Source organism: Lissotriton vulgaris, chromosome 5 (assembly GCF_964263255.1).
Source record: "Lissotriton vulgaris chromosome 5, aLisVul1.2, whole genome shotgun sequence".
In the NCBI taxonomy this organism is placed as follows: Eukaryota; Metazoa; Chordata; class Amphibia; order Caudata; family Salamandridae; genus Lissotriton; species Lissotriton vulgaris.
In genome coordinates, this window is record NC_141693.1 from 550490363 (window position 1) to 550512072 (window position 21710).

Genomic DNA, 21710 nt, shown 5'->3' on the forward strand with positions numbered 1-21710 from the left:
CAAACCAGCCCTGATCAATATGCTGTCTAATTTCAGCAGTCAAGTCGTGGAGTTTGTCAATATGGGCTTGGATTGATTTAGAGTGATCGGACAAATTAAAACAGCGTAGACCTTCAAAATCAGAACACTCATGTCCATGTTTTAACAAAAGATAGTCGATCGCTGCGCGATTCTGCAAAATAGCTCGACGTTCACCCTGGGCATCTAGTAACAGGTCAGATAATACAGTAGAAGTTTGATTAATGGATTTAACCATCCAGCAGGCCATCTTGCCTATTGTTTTTGCATTATAAACGGCCAACGCTGGGACACCAATAATAGAAAAAGCTAAACCAAGGTATTCCGATTTAGAGTAGAGGTGAACAGAGGAATCACAATCTTCATGTAATGACATAGAGTCTCGCACCATACGGGAATGGGAACCAGGATGTGAGGAAAACATTAACAAACTTAATCTAGTAATGGCACATGGACCTCCAGAAATATTAGCAGGAATATAGGGCCAGGAAGAGTTTCCACACGAAAATAACCACCCAGAGGGCAGCAACATTGCACGGTAATAACTAGGGGCAACTAATAAACGTTTACATGTCATATTATTTTTTACGGAAACACATGAATTCGGAAGTCTCTTTAAACACAGCAATCGTTGATGATCTGAAAAAGAAGTGGCAGCCTGAAGTTTTAATTTAAGGCATTCGGTGATAGCCTTGGGATCACATGTTAGAATAAAACATAAGTCACCTTGCGTGATATTATAGGTTGTGATCTGGGAATGAATAGGGGGATCAGAATCTGAAATGATAGTACATAAAGGGCAAAACTCATGGGCCGCAAAATCGCCCAGAATAATATTGGGTCGGGCACTTGAAATATTAAAAATATATCGCAAAGTTTCAGTAGATGCTGGGACAGCAACCAAACAGGTCGCTAAAATGTCAGTCACAGACCTCATGGGAGTGAGGCAGAAATGTGGAGAGTTAGTCACTCTTTTTGAGAGTGTTATCCAGAAGTTGGCTGACGAATCCCACGCAGCGAAGGAACGCGGAACTCGGGTTCTCCAATCAACCGAAGTCGGTGGGTTCTCTCCTCTCCCGGCGTAGCAGGCCAAAAGGAGTCCAACGCCGACACATCCTGCAGCAGCAGTCCAGAGAATGATCTGAAAGAATACAAACACAGGCCTTAATCATTCTCGTAGGTAACATTTATCAGCTGGGACAGCTTCCCAGCTATCTTTCCCTGGCCTCATCACCAGAACGGTGTTGTCATGACCGGTCGCAATAATGTCAGCCTGTTCAGGGGGATGTTTAGGCGATTGCACCCATATTTTAGCTCCAGGAAGATCAGATGATCCGAAGCCTTTTTGTCCTCGCACAGTTAACAAAGTTGGGGCAGTGCCTTTCTGAATCTCACCACTGAAGACAGGCATAATCAGCAACTGGGCAACACGGTCAGACTTTTTGATCAATAGATCAGTCTCACTGCTATTAAGCAAGAGAACTTTAATCTCTCCCTGATAATCACTATCAATTACTCCTCCGAGTACTTGAATACCTTTCAGGGCAAGGCCTGATCTGGGGGCAATTAATCCAAAGCTACCGGCAGGTATACAGACACCAACGCCAGTTTCAATAATGATTCGATCTTTTCCTTTCAAGTTTGCATCATTTAAAGCATGCAGGTCCAAGCCTGCGGAACCTGGAGTCGCTCTACATGGAGCCAAAGCTCCGGGGGTAATCTCCCAATACATAACAGTGTTGGACATGGAATTGGGCTTTACATCAACATTTGGAGGAAACAAGCGCATCAAAGGGGATTCAGCATGTAACAAAGGGCGGTTATTTAATATCAATAATGCCTGAAACAAAAAGTCTCTCCAATTTTTATAATGTTCATCCGTCAATTTACGCAATTGTTCCTTTAGCAAACCATTCATTCTCTCAATCAGTCCCGAAGCCTGTGGATAACATGGAATGTGAAACACCCATTCGATGTTATTTTCCACACAGAATTCCTGTACCAATCTTCCACGGAAGTGGGATGGGTTATCAGATTGAATTTGGAATGGAACACCATAGTGCAAAATAAGCAATTCCAAAGTCTTAATGGTATTCACTTGGGTAGCGTGCTTGCAAGGGAAAGCGACCAAAAGGCCACTGTAAGTATCAACAACTGTACAAACATACTGGCAATTTTTGCTCATAGGGAGCGGGCCAATATAATCAATCTGCCAAATTTGAGCGGGAAATTGTCCTCGATGTAACTGGCCTCGAACAATATGAGGCACTTGTTTCTTTCTAGAATGCTGGCAAATGGGACAATGCAGAATGACATCTTTAATCAAAGGAAAAGGAATATAAATTCCTCGGTCGGCAGCCCACCTGCTAGTGGCTTTCTCTCCAAAATGTCCCGCTTTCTGGTGGGCCCATTTCGCCAATCCCGCCAAATCAGAATCCTGCAAGTCCACCACTGCCTCAGCAATTTTAGATTTCTCATCTGCAATATTATGAAAGAATTTGTCAAGGGAGTCTATCGGAGTGTGAGCATCCACGTGAAAGATTGTCACAGTACTCTGTGGGAGCAACTCCCAAATTTCTTGCCATAGCTCTTTTCCCCACAGTTCTTTTGACTGCAATTCCCAATTATGAGAATGCCATGTTGGTAACCATACCGCCAGTCCATTAGCAGTGGACCAGGAATCAGTAAAAATATGACATGTGCCAGGTAGTTCCTGTTTCAAAACCTGGTAAACTGCATACAGTTCAGCATATTGACTACTCTTACCATCACCAGTGGTACTCAATAATTTCTGCGTGATTGGGTTATATGATACTGCTTTCCAATGCCGTTTCTCACCAATGAACCTCGCTGAACCATCCGTAAACCACACATGTTTTCTATCCTCCGCGGACAGATCATCAAATGATTTACCCCACTTGACAGGAGATTCTTGTACTACAGGTACAGAACAATAACTTCCAGCCTCATTCGAGGGCGCCTGCGCCACTCGCTCATGCAACACTGCCACACCTTTCGGACCCACACGTGCCCTGTCCTGAATGTACCATTTCCATTTAATCACACTCGCCTCTTGAGCATGTCCAATCCGATGGGATTTTGGCGAACTCAAAACCCACTGCATAATAGGAATCTCAGGTCTCAAAATCACAGCACGACCTAGGGTCAATTGCTCGGTATCCACCAGAGCCCAGTAACATGCAAGTAATTGTTTTTCAAAAGGTGTATAACGCTCACCAGCCTCAGGTAACTTTTTGGTCCAAAAACCTAATGGTACTTTTTGTCTGCCCTGCTTTTGCCATAGACTCCAATTGGCATACGGACCTTCCACAGACACATTCAAATCCACATCACCTTCGCCCACCGGCCACAAATCCAAGGCGTACTGAATCGCTTCTTTCGCCAAATTAAAAGCATTCTGTTGTGGTTCACCCCATTCAAACGCATTCTTTTTACGAGTGACTCGATATAACGGAGCTAAAATCTGACTCAAATGAGGAATATGTTGACGCCAAAAGCCAAACAAGCCAATGAAACTCTGAGCCTCTTTTCTATCCCTTGGAACTGCAAAATCTAAGATTTTTCGCTTCACTTGTGAGATCACCTCTCTGTGACCTTCATGCCAATTAATACCTAAAAATTTGACATTTTGGGATGGGCCTTGTAATTTATCAGGATTAATTTCCCAACCTTTTGCTCGCAAACAATCAAGGATCTGATCTAAATGGGACTGTACCTTATCTTGCGTCTCACCTTGAATCAAAATGTCATCAATGCAATGACACACCTGTATTTGTGGATTCACGGGCACCTCAGACAAATGCTCCGCCACCAGCCGGTGACAGATCATGGGACTATGTACATAACCTTGAGGAAGACTTCTAAACGTCATTTGACGTCCATTCCATGTAAAACTGAATTGTTCCTGACACTCGGGGGCAATTGGAATCGAAAAGAAAGCGTTAGCAATATCAATGGACGCATACCATGTACCTGGATGCTTCTGAATTCTCTGAATCAAAGTGACAATGTCTGGTACTGCAACAGCCAAACGAGGTGTGTGTTTGTTAAATTCTCGATAATCAACAGTCATGCGCCAAGAATTATCACTTTTGCGCACGGGCCAGACGGGGTTATTCCAAGCAGACTTGACCGGAGTTATAACTCCTGCGTCAACCAAATCCTGAATTGTAGCACTAATTTCTTCATAACCACCTGGAATACGATATTGTTTCTGAGAAACCACTTTCGTGGCTTGAGGAATTTTAATGGGGGCCATCCGTAAACGGCCAACCCGTACGGGTCTGGTCGAAATGTAATGTTTGGTTCCAAATTGATAAAAACCATCATCCAGATGCAAAGTCATTCCTTTTAAAATATCAATTCCAATTATATACTCCAAAAGTGGTACAACTAACACAGAGTATTCTCTACGGGGAATCCTACCATTTTTTATTTCAAGTGTAGTTTGCACTGTGGGGGTCTCTTTTCCACCTAAACCAGTAATTGTGAAAAATTGTCCTTTAAATTTCTTTGATTTTCCATGAATTAAAGTGGCCTCCGCTCCTGTATCTACTAGTGCTCGGGCCCTTTGGATATTACGATGTTTCCAAAAAATCTCAATATCTACATAGGGTCTGTTGTCTCTGTGAGCCCACCTGTGTACTGGAGCTTGACCTATTTCCTAGTCATTTTTACTGCGTTATGTCAACCAAGACAAATCAGGATAAATGCTCTCAGTCTTCTTGGGTATCAAAATGTCTTGTTCATATCCATCTCCATTACGAAATGGATTTTTGTCATTTTCATAGTACTGTGAATTACGATCAGAAAGCCTGTGACGATCCTCCCTTCTCATTTCAGGGGAATAATTTCTCTCATCTCTATTTCGGTTGGAAACACGATCATCTCTCCCCCTTTCTTTTTCCCCCTCTCTCCCTCTCTCATTGTCACGATGAGGGGACACATCACGATCATAACGCCGATCACCACGGCGATCAGAATCCACACGACGTCTCTCATCACCACTGTCATCAGAACCACGATCATACTCATTCTTCCGCACACGACGGGCACCCTCCTTCCGATCCAGACCACGCTTACGAAAAATATCCCATAAGCGATTATTAGGCTCACCGTCAATGTCCTCCCTTTTCACACCGTCAGCAATAAGTGCAAGAAACATATCACGTCTAGAGAACTTATAGTCCCCAGCAGTGCGACCCTCAGGTCGAGATTGTCTCTCAGGTTTAAACCACTCACCCAACTCACCAAGCTGACGAACAGATTCAAGCACCGCAGACAAAGGATTGCCAGTTTGATTAATCAACAAAGTCATCATAACCTGCTTGTAAGCAACAGGCGAAGAACGGATAATGCGATTACGCACAGAAGATGTTAAAAGACCATCCAACAGTCTGTCAGAAGTACTGAGAAAAATCGCAGTTTTCATCACTTCCTCTTTCAAACGTTGCGACGCATCGCGCAAAGTGTACAACGGCTTGTCATTGACAGGCCAATCAGATTCAGTAGGGTATTTATGGTTACAGCCGTCAGACGCAAGCTGGAGCAAAGTAATCTGGCCGGCACCATTATAATTTCGAAAATGATCTTGTATAGTAGAATCAGAACTTAAAGAGCAAAACCGTAAGCAATCAACAGCATCAAGCATAATACCTGCAGCGCCCAGTTCATAAAGGCACACCATCCATGTAAGCAGGGCCTCACCGGGCCGTTGACGAAATCATTGTAAAATGTCACTAACCTCCTGTTGAGTAAAATCCTCAATACAATCCAAAGCAATACCAGCTGGATTACCAGGGGCTTGTTGTAATTTGCGACGAAACACAGGATGAGCAGAAACCTCAGGAAGAGCTTCCAAAGAAGCCCGCATCTTAGATTTAGAAGAACAATCGGGGCAAGACATATCACCTGAAAGGGAAGAGCGACCACGGTCGCCGGGAACAATATTATCGTTACAAGAAGCAGATTTACAGTCACGTCCGGGGCTGGAAGATTCGCGCTTATCACCCTCCTCAGCCGAGGAGTCAGACGCATTTGAATCCCAGATATTACCATCCCACTCGTCAGGGTTCCAATCCATTCCGGCTTTCGCCACGACCAGACGCACTTTCCGTGTAGACACACGACCACGACGGTGTTTATACTTATATCTCGCAATGCGAACTGCAGCCCTTTCGGCTATAGTTTGATAAGTCTCAAGTTTGTCGGCGAGCAATTTATTCTGACAGCGCAAAAGAGTATGCGCATTCTGTAATTCAACACACTGTCCTTCCATATCCGCAAACTGCTTTCGCAACTGAACAAACCTCTCATGAAGAATTCTGTATGCATTGAGCACAATCCAACCTCTGCGTCCCAAAATAGGAAGCTCATCACCCTTCACTACTGGCGCTTTCTGCAAGCATGACACCACATCAGCGGGCTCCGCCTGCTCCAAACAGGAAGACCAATTTTCACTCAAACCAGTAGAATCGGCCCACTCACGGGCCAAGGCCTCGTAAGGCGTAGACTCCCAGCCGGGAATCTGCATAGGCAATTTGAAAACAGATGTCGATTTTTTCGCAAACATGTCGACACACAAAAAGTATATACACAATTATAAACAAAAATTTATACGTACGAGCCGAGCGCAAACCAACAAGATTAAAACAATACAGCGCACACAGGCTTCGTAAACAGTTCGTGACGCCAGATGTAATGGCCGGATTTTCCGCTTAGATGGAATCAGCCCCTAGGGGCCCCTCTAACCCAGCCAGAACGTAATCACCTCCCTCCTTAGAACGTATTTACAATGGATATGGATACATATATGTACAGTTCGTACCTAAGGATGGGGAAATAGCAATAAACATGCATAGGTTTTCTACCATATCTTATTCACATCAGCTAGTCTCGCGGTCACTCAGACCCAGACTAATCTACCCTAGGGCAGATATGACACACAATCCGGCGTGTCTACACACAGGCCTGCAGTCACAATGCTCTCATTAACACACGGTTCACAATCCGGCGAACCTCCACGCTGGTATCCCCCCAGCGCTCTCACTTACACACGGTTCACAATCCGGCGAACCTCCACGCTGGTATCCCCCCCAGCGCTCTCATTAACGCCGTATATCAACGACAACCACTTTCCTATGGACACCTATGGGAGCAACTTCTCATTTATCTACTTGGGATAAAACTATGACAATGAGAATTAGTACGGTTTTCCGAATTATAATATGTACCTCCTGCTCCTGGCATCAAAGGTCCCCTCGCTTCCTATTTGCTTGATCACTCCTTACCTGATCGGGATTTCACATCCGTTCATGCAAACAATGCTCAACTAGAAGTTTCAGTTACCATGATTGTACAAAAATACAAGGCACATGTCAGTTCACTAAGAACTAGGATATTTATTGATAATAAACATACAACACAATACTATGCAATGTAGTTTCTGCAAAGGAAAGGTAAAGGTTAGAATGCGCGCTTATTTTAAAGAAAGGGCGGAGGTCACCTGGTTAATGTTGTTACAGATTCCAAAATTTAGCAAAGTGAGACAAGGGGGAAGATCTCTTACGGTTGCTGGTCCAACTTTGTGGAACAGCCTCCCACTGTATTTGAGACAGTGCAAGGACCACCTTCCTTTTAGGAAGCAATTAAAGACATTCCTTTTTCAAAATTGACTTATGTTTATGGTTAGGGTCCGCTAGTTGCTTTTTGGCTGCCAAAGGCGCGGAGATACTCCTTCGGGAAGTGATCCTAGCGCGGTACAAACACGCAAATAAATAAAAAATAAATAAATAAATAAATAAAATGTGAAGTCGGGGCTCGGCAGTCATCTAGGTTCCCTTCTCGTCTCTGTGTCTTGGCTCGTCTTGAAGTCACACCCCAGCCGTCACAAGTACACGTCTGCACCGCTAGGCTCAATCTCTTCTGCTTCCCTCCAAGTCACTGGAACCTTGCTGGTTATTATCTACCGTATCTCTCTCTCTCTCTGTCTCTATGCGCACCGCGCTATTTCGCCTTCAGTCTTTCTCAGAGAGTCTCGGTCTTAAATCTTTCTCGGACTTCAAAGATGGCGACTGTCCGCCGTGGAAATAATTAATAGCAGAGATGCTAACGGCTAGCTGCCGCCTACGAACTAACTCACTAACTGTCTAACACCTTCGCTAATATCAAAAGCCTGTCCCTTCATGGAACGTTACGGCCAGTAACCTGCCGCCCACCAAATTCTTGTACCTCCCCGTACCAAGGACACGTTCCCAGCCGGCCGGCCTGAAGTTGTGTCTTCGGTGTGGAGAAAAATACATTCCTTCGATAAGGGCCAGCCTGAGCCGGTTCTCTCCAAGCGAACAACAGCTTAAAACTAAAACATTACACTTGACCTAGAAGGCCTCTCGAGCTACCAGGCAGAGGGCAAGATGGAGTCTGTCCCGTTTAAGGCCTACAGGGCCCAAAATACGCATAACTCCTTGGAAAATATCCTAACACTCTAGCAAAAGGGTGGATCATGACTAATACTTATATATTTATCCCCTAGCTTTAATTCATAAACCCTGATCTAAGGAAAGGGGTACGAAAATACCCTACTGTGTCTCATGAAGGGGTCCTACTTATAGTCCTAATCCCTATACTATAAGGCTGATAGACTGGAGTCATTCTCCATCATTCTCCCTCTAAAAGGGCCAGAAAAAGTCAGCCATTACAACTACTAACAGATGCAACCTCATCGTTCTGAACATCTACTTTCTGTGCTGGGGATGGAGGCTGGCGAGCCTTCTCCCTAGCAGTGGTTTTTAATTTATCTTTTTCTGCTTTAGTCAAGTAGAGCGAATCTGTCGCCCATCTTGTTGATCTTGTTATTTGTCTTCTGAAGACAAATGCTCATCATCAGAAGCCTCATCAGTGGAACTTGGAGTGGGAAATTTATACGGGGTGGGGGGTGTTCTAACAGGATGCAGTCATCCTGAATTTTATTAAGTATGGGATAAAGAGGACGCCTAATAGGGTACTGGCCATTTACCTCTAATCGACGTTCCCTATCTTCTTTTTCTATTTTTTTCTTCTTTTCTTTTTTTTAAATTCTTGCACTTTTTGATATATTGTTGTTCTTTTTCTGCTATAGCTTCTGCTTACTCTCTTCACTCTCTCTTGAACTTCTTTCTCCCACAAACACACACAATCAAACATATCCTGTCTACTTTGTCTTTTAAATAAACACTGCTCTACATATTGAACTTTTTTTTTAACCAAATGACTCATTCACTGGCCATTGTAGATCAGAATCTGTTTTTGTGTATTTGTTCCACGGTGGACCGTACATTATGGAAGAAATGCCATATTTGACATACATGTCTCTATTAAGTGTCTCCTCTGGGAGAGCCTGCTTAGTTTTGTACCACCAGAGCAGCAACACCACCTATGGAGTGTGCTGAGAGCATGCTTCAAAAATATGTGTAAAATATTACTACTTCAAAAGGAGGAAAATCTCCACATTAACTGCTTTCAAACTTTGCTAAGATTGAATCACAAATTCAAACAAAAAGCCCAGGCTTAACAAATCAAGAGTGCCGCTGTAGCGACCTTACCAAACAGAAAACTCCAACTCCCACCTGCTGATCTCTGGTCGATCTAATGGGCACTTTAAAATTGAGCCAAAGAAACCCCCAGTTGAGACCGGCCACCACCTGGAGGGTCAAATCAGGAAAACCGGAAAATTCACATCGGCCTGCAAAGACAAAGGTATCCTTGTGCAGTGTGCTTCCTCAGTAAGATTCCAATCCTCCGCCAAGACCACTCCTTCGGACGAACCACGTCTCCAATGGAGTCCCACGAAGGGCGCCATCTGTGGAAATATACCTTTTTAGGGGTACACTGGTGCAGGGTCATCCTTTTGTCCACGGGTTCATAAACCAACAAAGTAGAGATCAGTACTAGAGTAGGAAATAAATAGCAAGTTTATTAATTACTCATGAGTGGGACCAAATCCACACATCACTCTCAAGCAGGGGTGTGGAATGTAATAAAAGATCTACTAGTCCATGGGCAGGTTGCTTCATAAATCTACTTGTCCTGTAACAAAATCCACTTGCCCCTTTGGTGCCATGTGGTGCAGCGACAACTTATGGCAGAAGTCTCATTATATAAAAGTCTTGATACAGCCTCCCTAATTATGCCAGGGCTCATACCATTGTAGTGTTTGAATACTTGCAATCCAGTTATGTTGCCACGTTTCCGCAGATCTACATACCGGCACTGAAGGTAGTGGTAAAAAAAAGTTCCAGAGTTAGAATGCCTTTTTGAGTCTTTGCAAACCTACTAACTTGCATGTTTTAAGGGTTTACTAGAACTCTTCTCTAATCTTTTCCCATACTGAGAAATGTTGGAAATGTACTCCTGACAATGGCAGACGTAAACCTTCTTCCAGAGTTGGGAAAAAAGTGGTTGGAGGGAAAGTGAACTTGCAAACACTCAGATTTCCGCATGAGCAAATCTACACATGCATATTTTCTCATGCTAAAATGCAGTTCACAAATATTTTCTAAGAGTACTATATCTTGTCCTACTTCTGTAGATTCTTGGGAATTCACAAAAGCCGTATAGCTGCACTTAATGCAAGGACATATACCATGAGTGCACTTTTGAGTCTTTCTTTAATAATTGGGCCCCTAATTTGGTCTGGCGTTGACGTGAACTTTTGTGTTTATTAAAATTCTGCCTCTCTCTCTGTATCGGCTGGCTTCACTGTGAGTGACAGCCTTCTGCTCTTTCACAAGGAGCATATCGGCACACAAAGTAGTTTTGTTTAGTGCCAGTAACTACTGTGGTAGTGTGTAGTTTTTAAGACCAAAAAACTATTGTTTGCTTTTTCCGAAGTTTGTTATAATGGTGAGGGCCCAGCAGCTCCCACACCATTAAGGTTTTACAAAAATCATGCCAAATCAAGTCAACATTGGCAAAATGAAAAAGCTGACCACAAATTTCAGACCTACTGGCTTTGCCAATGCTTGTTTAATTGTGTTTCCCATAGTCTTATTTAAACTGGTTACACTGATTTTCCATTATGAATATTTCGGAAATCCTAGCATGCATCAACACATGTTACTAAATGATGCTGAAAAGAAATGGTACCTGAACTTTTACAGTAGTTTAGCAAAATGTTTTTTTCTTGCTTTCTGTTTTAATGAACATTTTATTTTGAAAGCTAAAAATCATCAATCTTGCTTTCAAGCTTCTGCAAATATTTGCATCAATTCAGAGAGCATTCTGGGAGAATTATACATAGCCTCACATTGCTAAACTTTGAAAACGTGTGTACACATTTTTATACTGGAACCACTGTCAGTAGTGCAGCCAGACCTTACAACATTTACTTAGAGCACTCACCCTAATAATAAAGACTTTCAATTATACAATATAAATACAAGTTTGAATAGCATTAACATATGGGCAAAAATATTACCTTAACTCCAGGTCCATAATGTGGTACTGCAAATTGGCAGCCAAAGGGTTTGTGCTGCAGGGGGTTGGGCCTACTTGTCCCAAGGACAAAATACACATGAAAACTTGTTACCCTTGATCCCAAACAATGTCCTGGTAGTCGGGCTATAGGAATTCCACATCCCTGGAGTTGGCCAGTAGGCCTCGACTCCAGTGACACAGATAAAGTGGTCTGGTAATCTATGAATTCACAAAACAAGATATGCTGCCACCATCGCTTTACATGCAAAACCATACCAGGGAAACTAGTTAACTGTCAATGTACAGAGGTCACAATTAGTGTGCTCCTCCAGGTCACAGGACAGGATGTGGACTTCACTCATGTCAAGGAACTTACCTAGGTCTTTGCAGACTTGTAGGATTTCTGAGAGGCCAAGGCCAAAAACCAAGCTATGAGATACAGTTGGGCACTCAAGGCACTAGAACACAGCTGTAAGCTATGCAGGGGACATTACCCTCACAAATGGTGAAGGTGGTTGAGAAATCCTAATACATTACTTGCTGTTTTATATGGTATGGTGCTTTTGTTGTGTCATGGTGTCAAAAGCAGCTAAAATCAGAAAAGAAAAAAACAACTTTAGTTGGTTATCTCGCTGCTTCCACTATATAGACATACAAGAATGTCATCAAATGCTGTTCTTTTCCAAAAATGATTTTTCAAAATAATTTCAATAAACGTTTCAAATAAGAAACCTTTTCAATTTGTTGTGCATATGTTTATTAATCCTTGCTGAACATCAGGTGTTTATTATGTGAGCTTACCTCTTGGTTTTTATCATATTACTTATTCGTCTCATCTCACACCTCATATTTTACGTTGTTATTTATTGATCCATAAGTGCTTTTTTTTCAAGATAACAACTTCCCATAGAAATGCAATAAACATCAGAAGAAACTATCAGCCTGATTCATCATTCTCCCGTTTTGCGAGGCCCTAATAGCGATTCATAGCGAATCGCTGTTAAGGACTCGCAAAACGGGATTAATGTAGAAATTGCATGAAGATATGCGATTCGTACATATTCCTTATTTGCGATTAGCAAATTGCTAATCGCAAATAAGGAATAACTCGCCATTCATTCCTATGGGCCAAAAGGCCCATAGGAATGAATGGGGAGTATTCCTTATTTGCGATTAGCAATTTGCTAATCGCAAATAAGATAGCGATTTGAAGGGTGCCAGGGGTGTCCAAAGGACAACCTGTAGCACCCCTCAAATGAAATTTTACACAGGTGTTGCACACACACATGTCCAAAGGACATGTGTATGTGTGTAACATGCAACTCAGAAAAATGCTTTTAAATGCATTTTTCTGAGTTTTCGCTATTTACCACGAGGTCTGACCTCGCGGTAAATTGCGGCTAGAAATTGCGAATTCGCAAAATTAAATTGAATGATGAATTGCATTTAAGGAATCTCAAATAGAGATTCCTTAAATGTAATTCCTCGCAAAATTGCGAGATCGCAATTAGCGATTTTTACATTTGGGATGCTGAATCCCAAATGCAAAAATCGCTCTCGCAAAGGGCCAGATTCTCAGAATCTGGCCCTTTGCGAGCGCTATTTTCTTTGATGAATCGGGCGGCATGTTCTTGGTTCTGTCCGAAATCATAATCGCAACCTAATTTGATTGACATACAATGAATTTATTATATGCTCTCCAAACATTGAGACTGATTGCTTCCAATCATAGGATAAAAATTATTGATAATTTTGTGAAATTGCAGAATAACATTGCTATAATGCAAGAGTTGTTTGTCTTAGCATAGTATATCGTAATAATAATAGGCTGAAATGCAGTAATGTTCCTTTCAACCACACAAATAAGGTAGCAAAAATAATTACAGCTATGAGGGCGATCCTGCCTCAGATGAGCCAACCGGCTAAAAAAATATTTTGAGATCTACCCAAGGTTACAAAACGATACCCAGGATATTAGGTGGGAGCGTCAAACTGCCCATGGGCTTGATTGCTAATGTTCTGTTAATCAAGGAGAGAGAGAGGAACTAGAGTAGCTAGTTCGTTTCCCCTGGGATATAGTGTGAATCAAAGAGAACTAGCTATGTCTGTGTGCTATGTGTCTACTTGGGAAACCATTTGGTTTAGGATGAAGGCCCTCACCCACCAACCTAGTTGGTGGCATGCTTCATCATTGAGCCCCACCCGAGGCACGAGTGCGCCTCAGGTGTGCTGCGACGCCAGATTACTGCGGAGTGGGTGTTTTTTGGAAGGTGAGTGTGCTGTGCAGGTGTGTTGCGTGAGGTTTTACAATTCTGTCCTTGGGGTCCCTAACTGTTACTTTATTGATGGGCCCCAGGGAGAGGTTAAAAACAAAGACTTGGGACGTGTAGGGGTTGACTTATGGTCTCCCACGTCCAGTGTGGTCCACTTGATTGCTGATGCAAGATTATGTAAAGCATGCAAAATATAGGAAAGAACAACATGGTTACCTTGGCTTTTACACTCCTTGTTTGGAAATCAATGAGTGTTTTTTGCCTCAAACGTTGAGGACATAAAAACAGTGTTACTTGTGTACACAGGTGTGCCTTTGGTCTACTCGTGGATAGCAAGGAAGGAGGGGATAAGCAGGGCTCCCACTAGGGCTGCTCCACATTCATATCAGCCAGCTAGCTGCTCAAACATCAACATTATGTATTTAAGTGTCCTGCTAACGATACCCTTTGAACTGTTTGGCTTACTAACTCTCCTACCCTCAAAAAACTTGAAGGAGTTCTTGAGAGTAATAGGCAAAATTCATTTGGGAAGTGAAGGATACATCCAACTTAATTTTTGTGGTGCCACAATAGTACATTAGTTATGCTGTAAAGTGTCACTAAAATAAATCACAAACCTAACAGGTCTCAAAGGCAAGACCTATTGGCTTTGTCAATGCTTGCTTAGATATCTAATTTGCTAAATGGGGCACTTTTAATTTGGTGCCAGACAGGGCCGAAATGGGAACCCAAAGCAGCCCTGACAAATTTGTGGCCATCCCCTGCACGGTTTGATGCGAGCAAACGCAACAAGCAAGCCTGACGACTACAAAGGGGATACGGGGAGAGGGTGTTCTCTTCCCAAGAAAATGTTGGAAACATTATATAAATGGTGCATTCTACAACACATTGTATCATATATTCCATTGTATTAGCTTTTAGAGCACATTAAATGATGACCTTACGGTGCACCAGGATACAACAATCTTCTTGGAGCCCTTCAAGGATTCCTTAACTATCACCCTCCAACACTGCCCCTCATCTCTCCATAGCCCCTCTCTCATATGTATTAACTTGGAGCACTTTATATCATGCACACATACAGAGACAATGACTCATACATGTGTAAATCAATGTTTAGAAAATGTTTACAAGACAAAAGGGGCTACAAGGTGTTAGGATTCACATGCCATCAATTCTGTTTGGCATTTTTTAGGATCTGGAGAAGCACAACCCGAGGATTCAAAAGGTAACACAGTGGTTGGATTTTCTAATAAGAATGCATTTCAACCCAAACAAACCAATTTTAGCAGTATTAGGATAATGAATGACTGGAGAAAAAACATAGCTTACAAACCTACACCATGCAGTTTGCATGCAGGTCTTGGATGGAGGTCATACCTCAAGGTGCTTGATTTATTACAATTGTAAGTTATGCACTGCAAGTAACTAAAAGATCTCTACATGAAAAGTAGTAACCCACTGAGCTATGCCCATTAAATATAGTTCTGTGGTCTGTATGGTACAGGTTCTTTGCAGCAGGCATCTTAACCCGCTACAATGGATGAGTCAAAACTGTCAATAGACAATACTCCAATCTCTCTCCAACAGGAACATCAACCACCAGAGATCTGGGTAAGCCCCAAAATAATGGGCAGATGGGGTCAAGGGCGGGGCTGCCAATGTGTGCTGATGTGACATTCTATTGGTCACAGTAGGGACAGGTATGTGGCCTCCTCACTAAATGAGGCGTAAATCACTGCAGCAGTCGGGCCATCGTAGCTGTTTTTTTGTGCTGATTGATTGCTCCTCCAGTGCAACACTGCTTCTACAGTGTTGCTGGGCAGGTCCCTGCCCACAAATACAGAGGGGAAGGGGGAGGAAGTCCTGGCAGCTGCAGAGGTCTTCCTCGATGTGCACCACACAGGGCTGTAGGGTCCTATAATATATTTTATGTTCGGAGCATTCCTGCTGTCCTGGGACGCATTTTTGAAATGAAGAAGTAGGGGAACGGATTTAGTTAAATTTAAAAAGTAGGGGCACGCCGTGCCCTTCCGATCCCGCCATCTTCAACCACTGCTGTCACCTGTCTCTAGCATGATCCCTGAGAGCCTGTAGTGGAAAGGGTCAGTGGGCCCTGAGAGCCTATTTTGATGCAATTATCAAGGGACAACCAAACACTACTAGAGATTAGGGGCACAAAATGTTTCCCTAAGAGTGACATATGAGCCCCACGGAGATATGAAACCCAAGCCTACCAGGTGTGGTACTATAGCTTTTGAAAGGACTTCCTTTCTGTAAGTATGACTTTAACTGCAACGGTTAAGAGCAAGTCTAACAAGTCCATATATGTAGAGTGTAAGGGTTCTTAAATCCAATACGAGCAGCACCTCAGATGAGGTTTTTCCTCTACAAAGGATCAAAGAAGCAATCAATGCTCTTAAACATGGCTACTATACTGGTGTAACTGGTGGTTTTAATGCATGTTTGTCTAAAGAATTTGCTGACTGATTGACCCAAAACTATTGTAGCTTTTCAGAAGATGAAGGATACCTACAAAGGATTATAATTGAAGCAACATTCATTACTTTTTTAAATGAGACACAGATAAAGAAATGCTGGCTAAACATAACAATGTTTCCTTACCAGGTCCAGTTTGCAAAATATATGCATATATCTTAGCAGATCCGTTATTGAAAACCAGTCTAATTATATTACGTGCAGAAACTGTATATTTGCCAATGGCAATTCTGAAGTGACAAGAAAAGATTGCTCTCCCACCAATTTGTCAAATTTGCAGCAGGATGCCCTTTAGACTTAGTTGATCTCCTGAGCAAAAATGAGTGTATTATGATCTACAAGTTTATGATGGACAAATCTCAGATGGACTCTGAAAATTACTTGGACCATATACACTTTGTAGGTCTCTCAATGTTGTATTTAAAATTAGGATTAGCTGAACTCTAAATTCTAGAGATCAAAGGATGGTTCAAAGAATTTCCAAGAGCCTTCTGTGTGGGCTCTTTTCATATTTCTACTAAAGTTTTCTTTAAACTTAGGCTTTTCCGCAGTTGCAAATAAGCAATTTCTGAGAATTGTAAGTTATGTAAAATCAGCCCTTATATCCTGTAGGAGGTATATGAATGGATAGATATATTCTGCAATTTCATCTGGAAAGTGTGAAGGATGAGTATTTATTTTTCATAGTTTCATGTGACCTGATTGAGGTTGCGGCAACTTTTATCAGTTACCTGTGTGACTCAGGGATTACATTTTATAGGCTTATTTTGTGTTTTTTACATTATCTTAGCATGTTTTATTAACTACCAGTATTAATTGTATCCTTATAATATTCAATAAATTTAATTTTATTTTCTTACAGATGTGTGACCATTTGAAATTGTAAAATCAAGTACATTGAGAGACCAGATTAATTAATACAAATAAATTGCAAGAAATGGCAGAAAATAATCATGAGGTGAAGGATGGTTCTGATGAGATAATCCCTGTGGAAAGTACGTCTACAGCTGAGGATGCATGTAGAGTTGATCTGATGGATGTCCAGAAAGAAATGGCTTTGGCAACCATCCCAACATTAAGTGAGAAGGAGAAATACCATGTTTTCATCAGCTTTAGTAGCCTGGATACTTCTTGGGTCCTTGAACTGGTTGGTAAACTGGAGGCCACCGGTCTAAAAGTGTGTTACCACGGACGGGACTTTGTCCCAGGGAAATTAATCACTGAGAATATGGTGGAGTCTATTGAGAAAAGCCAAAAAACACTGATGGTCTTGAGCCCTGACTTCGTACGGAGTGGCTGGTGCCTATTTGAAGCCAATCTCTCTCTCCTCAAGGACTGCATGGAACGAAAGCCCATTGTACCTGTCATGCTGAAACCCTGCCATGTTCCTCTTCACCTGAACCACCTGACCTATATTGAGGCCAACGACTCCCAATTTTTCAGGAAACTGCTACAGGTACTGTGCACATCGAATCAACAGCTGAGGCACTCCACCATGGTTCCTTACCTACCCAGTGCACTGTATAATGGAAAGACGCTGCTGACTTTAAGTGCTATAAAAGAAGATATCCCAAAGTGGGACACAGGAACTTTCAGCACTGCACCTATCCCTGATCCTTTGAGAATGCTCATAGAAGACCCTATTATTTACCAGGCAGCAATTCAGGCAATCAATACCACTCCAGTCATAAGGTCGTGCATTAAAAACATATTTTGCAGGATATTTCTCTGTTTAATATTGATGAATGTAGCTCCCTCTTTTATTGCTATATATATAGTATTTGGTTTAAATGTTTTTACGGACCAATCCTTTTCTGCTGGGCGCCCATTTATCTCAATGCTGTTTTTCTTGCTAATTGGTTGTTGCCTTTTGCCTGTTACATTTGTGACTATCTGTTGTTGGGAAAAAAGGACTGAGAAGCGCAGGCATCATGAGATGGCTCAAAGAACTGGGCATGCCAATAATCTCCTCATTGGCACCTTGGTTTTGATAGGTTGTGAATCGCGGGTGAAGCTTCATTTTGTCTACATCTCCCTTGATGAATGCAAACAGACCTTTAGGGATACCTTCAGAAATGGACTTACATCAGCTGAGGAGATGTTCAGACGAGCCATTGTATACTTCTCCTCAAATTATGCCGTCTGTGTGGCCCAAAAACATTTTCCATTTTATGAGGAGGTGCCAATACCGGGGCACCTAGACTGTGGCATCTGCTTCTGTCAATATGTGTCACTGAGACTAAAGCAGGGGTTCTGGCATTAGGTGCCAGGTAGGAGGAACAGTGGGAAATGTGTGAAGCACCCTATGCCCTTTCACAAGCTATTCTGTGAGGTCAAAGAATTAAGGGGTTCTGGACCATGGCAAGGCACATTTGTTCAATAGTGGACACATAAGTGGAGTCCTAACTTCTGGAGCCGAATGATTTGAATCAGGCCAGTGTTATGGTTATTCTTTATTAGATATTTCAAGCAGTGAATTGAGCCACTTGATGGATGAAGGCAGACCTAAGGAGCAAATGACTGGAACCTGTGTTCTCTCAAGGTTATTGATTGTGATAGCCATTTTGACTGAAGACAGTTCACGCATTTTAGCCACATGCAAGATATGAGTAACTACAATCTAATCATTTTATTTAATTCACTTGATAGCATTATGTGATCATCAACGATAAGTTATAATCCTGTATAACTCTCTTCCCTTACCTCTCAAATTTGTATGAGCTTAGAAATGTGCCCAATGCCAATTGTATGAGTATCTTTTTAACTATTTTTGTATTTGTCCTCTACGTTACTCTCGGCATTCACCTTCAACATTGAGAAGTTCTGAATGCAGGTCATAGGCACATGACATGATGCAGTGGGAAGGGAAGTAGAGTGCTGGCAAGGAATGTATTTACATATGTGAGAATGATTCAAAACAAACTACTCCACAGTTTACAGTTTTGTTATGAAAGACACACTGTAAAAATGCACATGGTTTCTAAGCACATGAAATAGAATTCCACTTTAATGAAAAACCTAATTGGCTATTTAGAAAGAAGGGTTGTTTTGACTATAGTCCTCAACTACTGCATTTGAGAAGAGAGTTATCAACTGCTCAAGGAGGTGGAGCCAGTATGTTGTTGTCAGAATGTTTTCTATCATAACTATGCCATCCTAAATATCATGTACAGAAATATTGCCCTATTGTAGTAAATAAAAGAAATGTATACTCAATGCAATAGTGTTTTTGGAATTCTTATTTAGTACAAGATATTTGTGTCAGAAGATATTTCTGACCTGCAGCCTTCCAGTGAGACTTTGAAAGATAGCCTAAACCTTTGCTTTCTCCTGGCAACAAGCAACCTATCTGTGGAACTCAGAAGAGGTCAGTCATTTTGCTTTTTATTGCATGTGCATTCCCTCAATCATGTTTGTTAGAATAGAGATTGTAGGAAAATGGCATTTTCTGTTTTGTTACCCTGATTTCTTACCTTTTGCTGGAGGATATATGACGGTACAACGCGTACCGTCACAACGCATACCTTCACAACGCGGCTGTGACAACGCAAGTCGTTACCACGACTTGCGTTGGGGGGGCGCGGATTTCGAATAGTTTAATTTACTATTCTAACACCAGTCCCCGTGGACCCTAGGGAAGGTGTTAGGATAGTAAATTAACTATTTTTAGACCTTGAGCGCCCTCCAGCGCAAGTCGTGGTAACGACTTGCGTTGTCACAGCCGCGGTGTAAAGGTACCGCGTTGTGAAAACATCGTTGTAAACGATGTTTACCTTTGCGGGACCCTATAGTTTTTGTTGGCTTTGAAATCTGTGCACTTTACTTCTGCTAATCAGTAGTAAAGTGCCATTCTCCTTATTGTTATAGTTAACTTATCTATAAGTCCCTAGTATATGGTACAAAGTGTACACATGACCTGAAAGTTAAGTGGCACTAGTGAACTGCAACACCTACTGTGCCATCCACTACTGTGGCAGTCCAATAGAAGCTTCAGGCCTACCATTGCCACCTATTTGCAGAATTGTTAAAACTGCAATTCAACCTGTCAAAATAAACCCTTTTTAAAGGTTAAAATCCCCCCTCTAAATATATTTTAATAAGTCACCCCGATATAGGCTTTGTAGCCCACAAGACTGGGTGCATAACATTTAAAAAAATAGGATATGTAGAAATATAATGTTAAGATGTCCTTACAATGGCTAGCACCCAAAAGCTCCTTTCACAGTGGCAGACCTAGCAGTCCTATGTAGAAAACCGGAGTACAGATTAAAATACTAATACTGTATCTCATAAAGGGGACCATCAGGAACAATAACTAAACACCTATTTTTAATAGTTATTACAAATCCAATTCAGTGGTGTAGTCTGACTTTTAATACTTTTTGTGGGAAACTCAAGTTCCGAAGGTTACCTTTTCCCTGCCTGAAGTTCCTGGAGGCTAGTTTGCATGTGGCTCTCCAGCCATTAATTAGCCTTGGATAGGTGTTAAATGCCTCCCACAAGCAAACAATAGGCTAATCTGAATGGGCAGAGATGACTTGTCTGAACTCAACACAATATCATGGGGCTGTGGGTATCTTTTTTGACACTACAGTGTCAAATGTTGTTTGAGTGTCAAATCCTGCTTGACAGCTCTGCTGGGTTTACATATAACTTTTTGGGTATACTTGAAAGGGGTAGAGAACAGGATGCCAAGACAATTCTTGTGGATCCACTGTCTGGTTGCTGAAGGACGCAGCTTTGTCCTACTAGATGTCTGCCTCTGAGTTTACTGTTTGTACTGTGGCTTCCTCAAACTGGATTTTATTTTTAGATGCGAGAAGACACCAGGATTAAACATAGTACACCACGACATATGCACACTCAGAGCCTAGGATTAGTGTGGTCCAAGACTTTCACCATCTTGAAAATGTTCATAGTGGGTAAGGTTGAACTCAGGAACATTTACCCCACTGTTTAGGTCATGCCAAGTAGTTATTCCACCTAGTCCAGTACTGGCACAAATGAGGTACCCCTTGGTGCCCACTTCAAAGACTTTCTAAACCTGCAGAAGATCAGAAGAGGACTACACCTTCTGCCTGTAACCTAAGAGGAGCCTTGAAGAACTAGGACTGCACCCTCTTGTATCAAGGACAAAGAAGTGGGCTCCAAGGGTGATAAGGATGGCCACCTGTTCAAGCTACATGAAGTACCCAGCTGACCTGTGGCTACTGGACTGTTGGACTTGGCCCTTTTTGGCTAAAGTTTCCTAAACGTTTTGCCTTCCCTGAAGACCTTTTGTTCTGACATGGTGTTGCCAACATAGATGCTTTGGGCACTTTGCCACTGTTAATCAGTGTCAAAGTGCAAGTGCTCCCTGTGTAAAGTGTTATGGTAATTGGTTGTCAATAATTGGTATGTTTGCTCTACTAGTAAAGACCCTAGTAAAGTGCACTATGTGTGCCAGAG

The 21710-nt window shown here is 42.1% G+C and overlaps 1 protein-coding gene across 5 annotated transcripts in view; it reads left to right on the forward strand.

Moving 5' to 3' along the window:
• LOC147711220 (uncharacterized) overlaps positions 1 to 19478 on the forward strand; it is a 197131-nt gene extending 177653 nt beyond the window's left edge. For all 5 annotated transcript variants that reach the window (XM_086922006.1, XM_086922005.1, XM_086922004.1 and 2 more), the window contains one exon: positions 17125 to 19478. In XM_086922006.1, the coding sequence (XP_086778132.1) occupies positions 17200 to 18525 (1326 nt within the window). In that variant the 5' untranslated portion in view covers positions 17125 to 17199 and the 3' untranslated portion in view covers positions 18526 to 19478. The remainder of the gene's footprint in view (positions 1 to 17124) is intronic.
• Positions 19479 to 21710: the final 2232 nt, after the last annotated feature.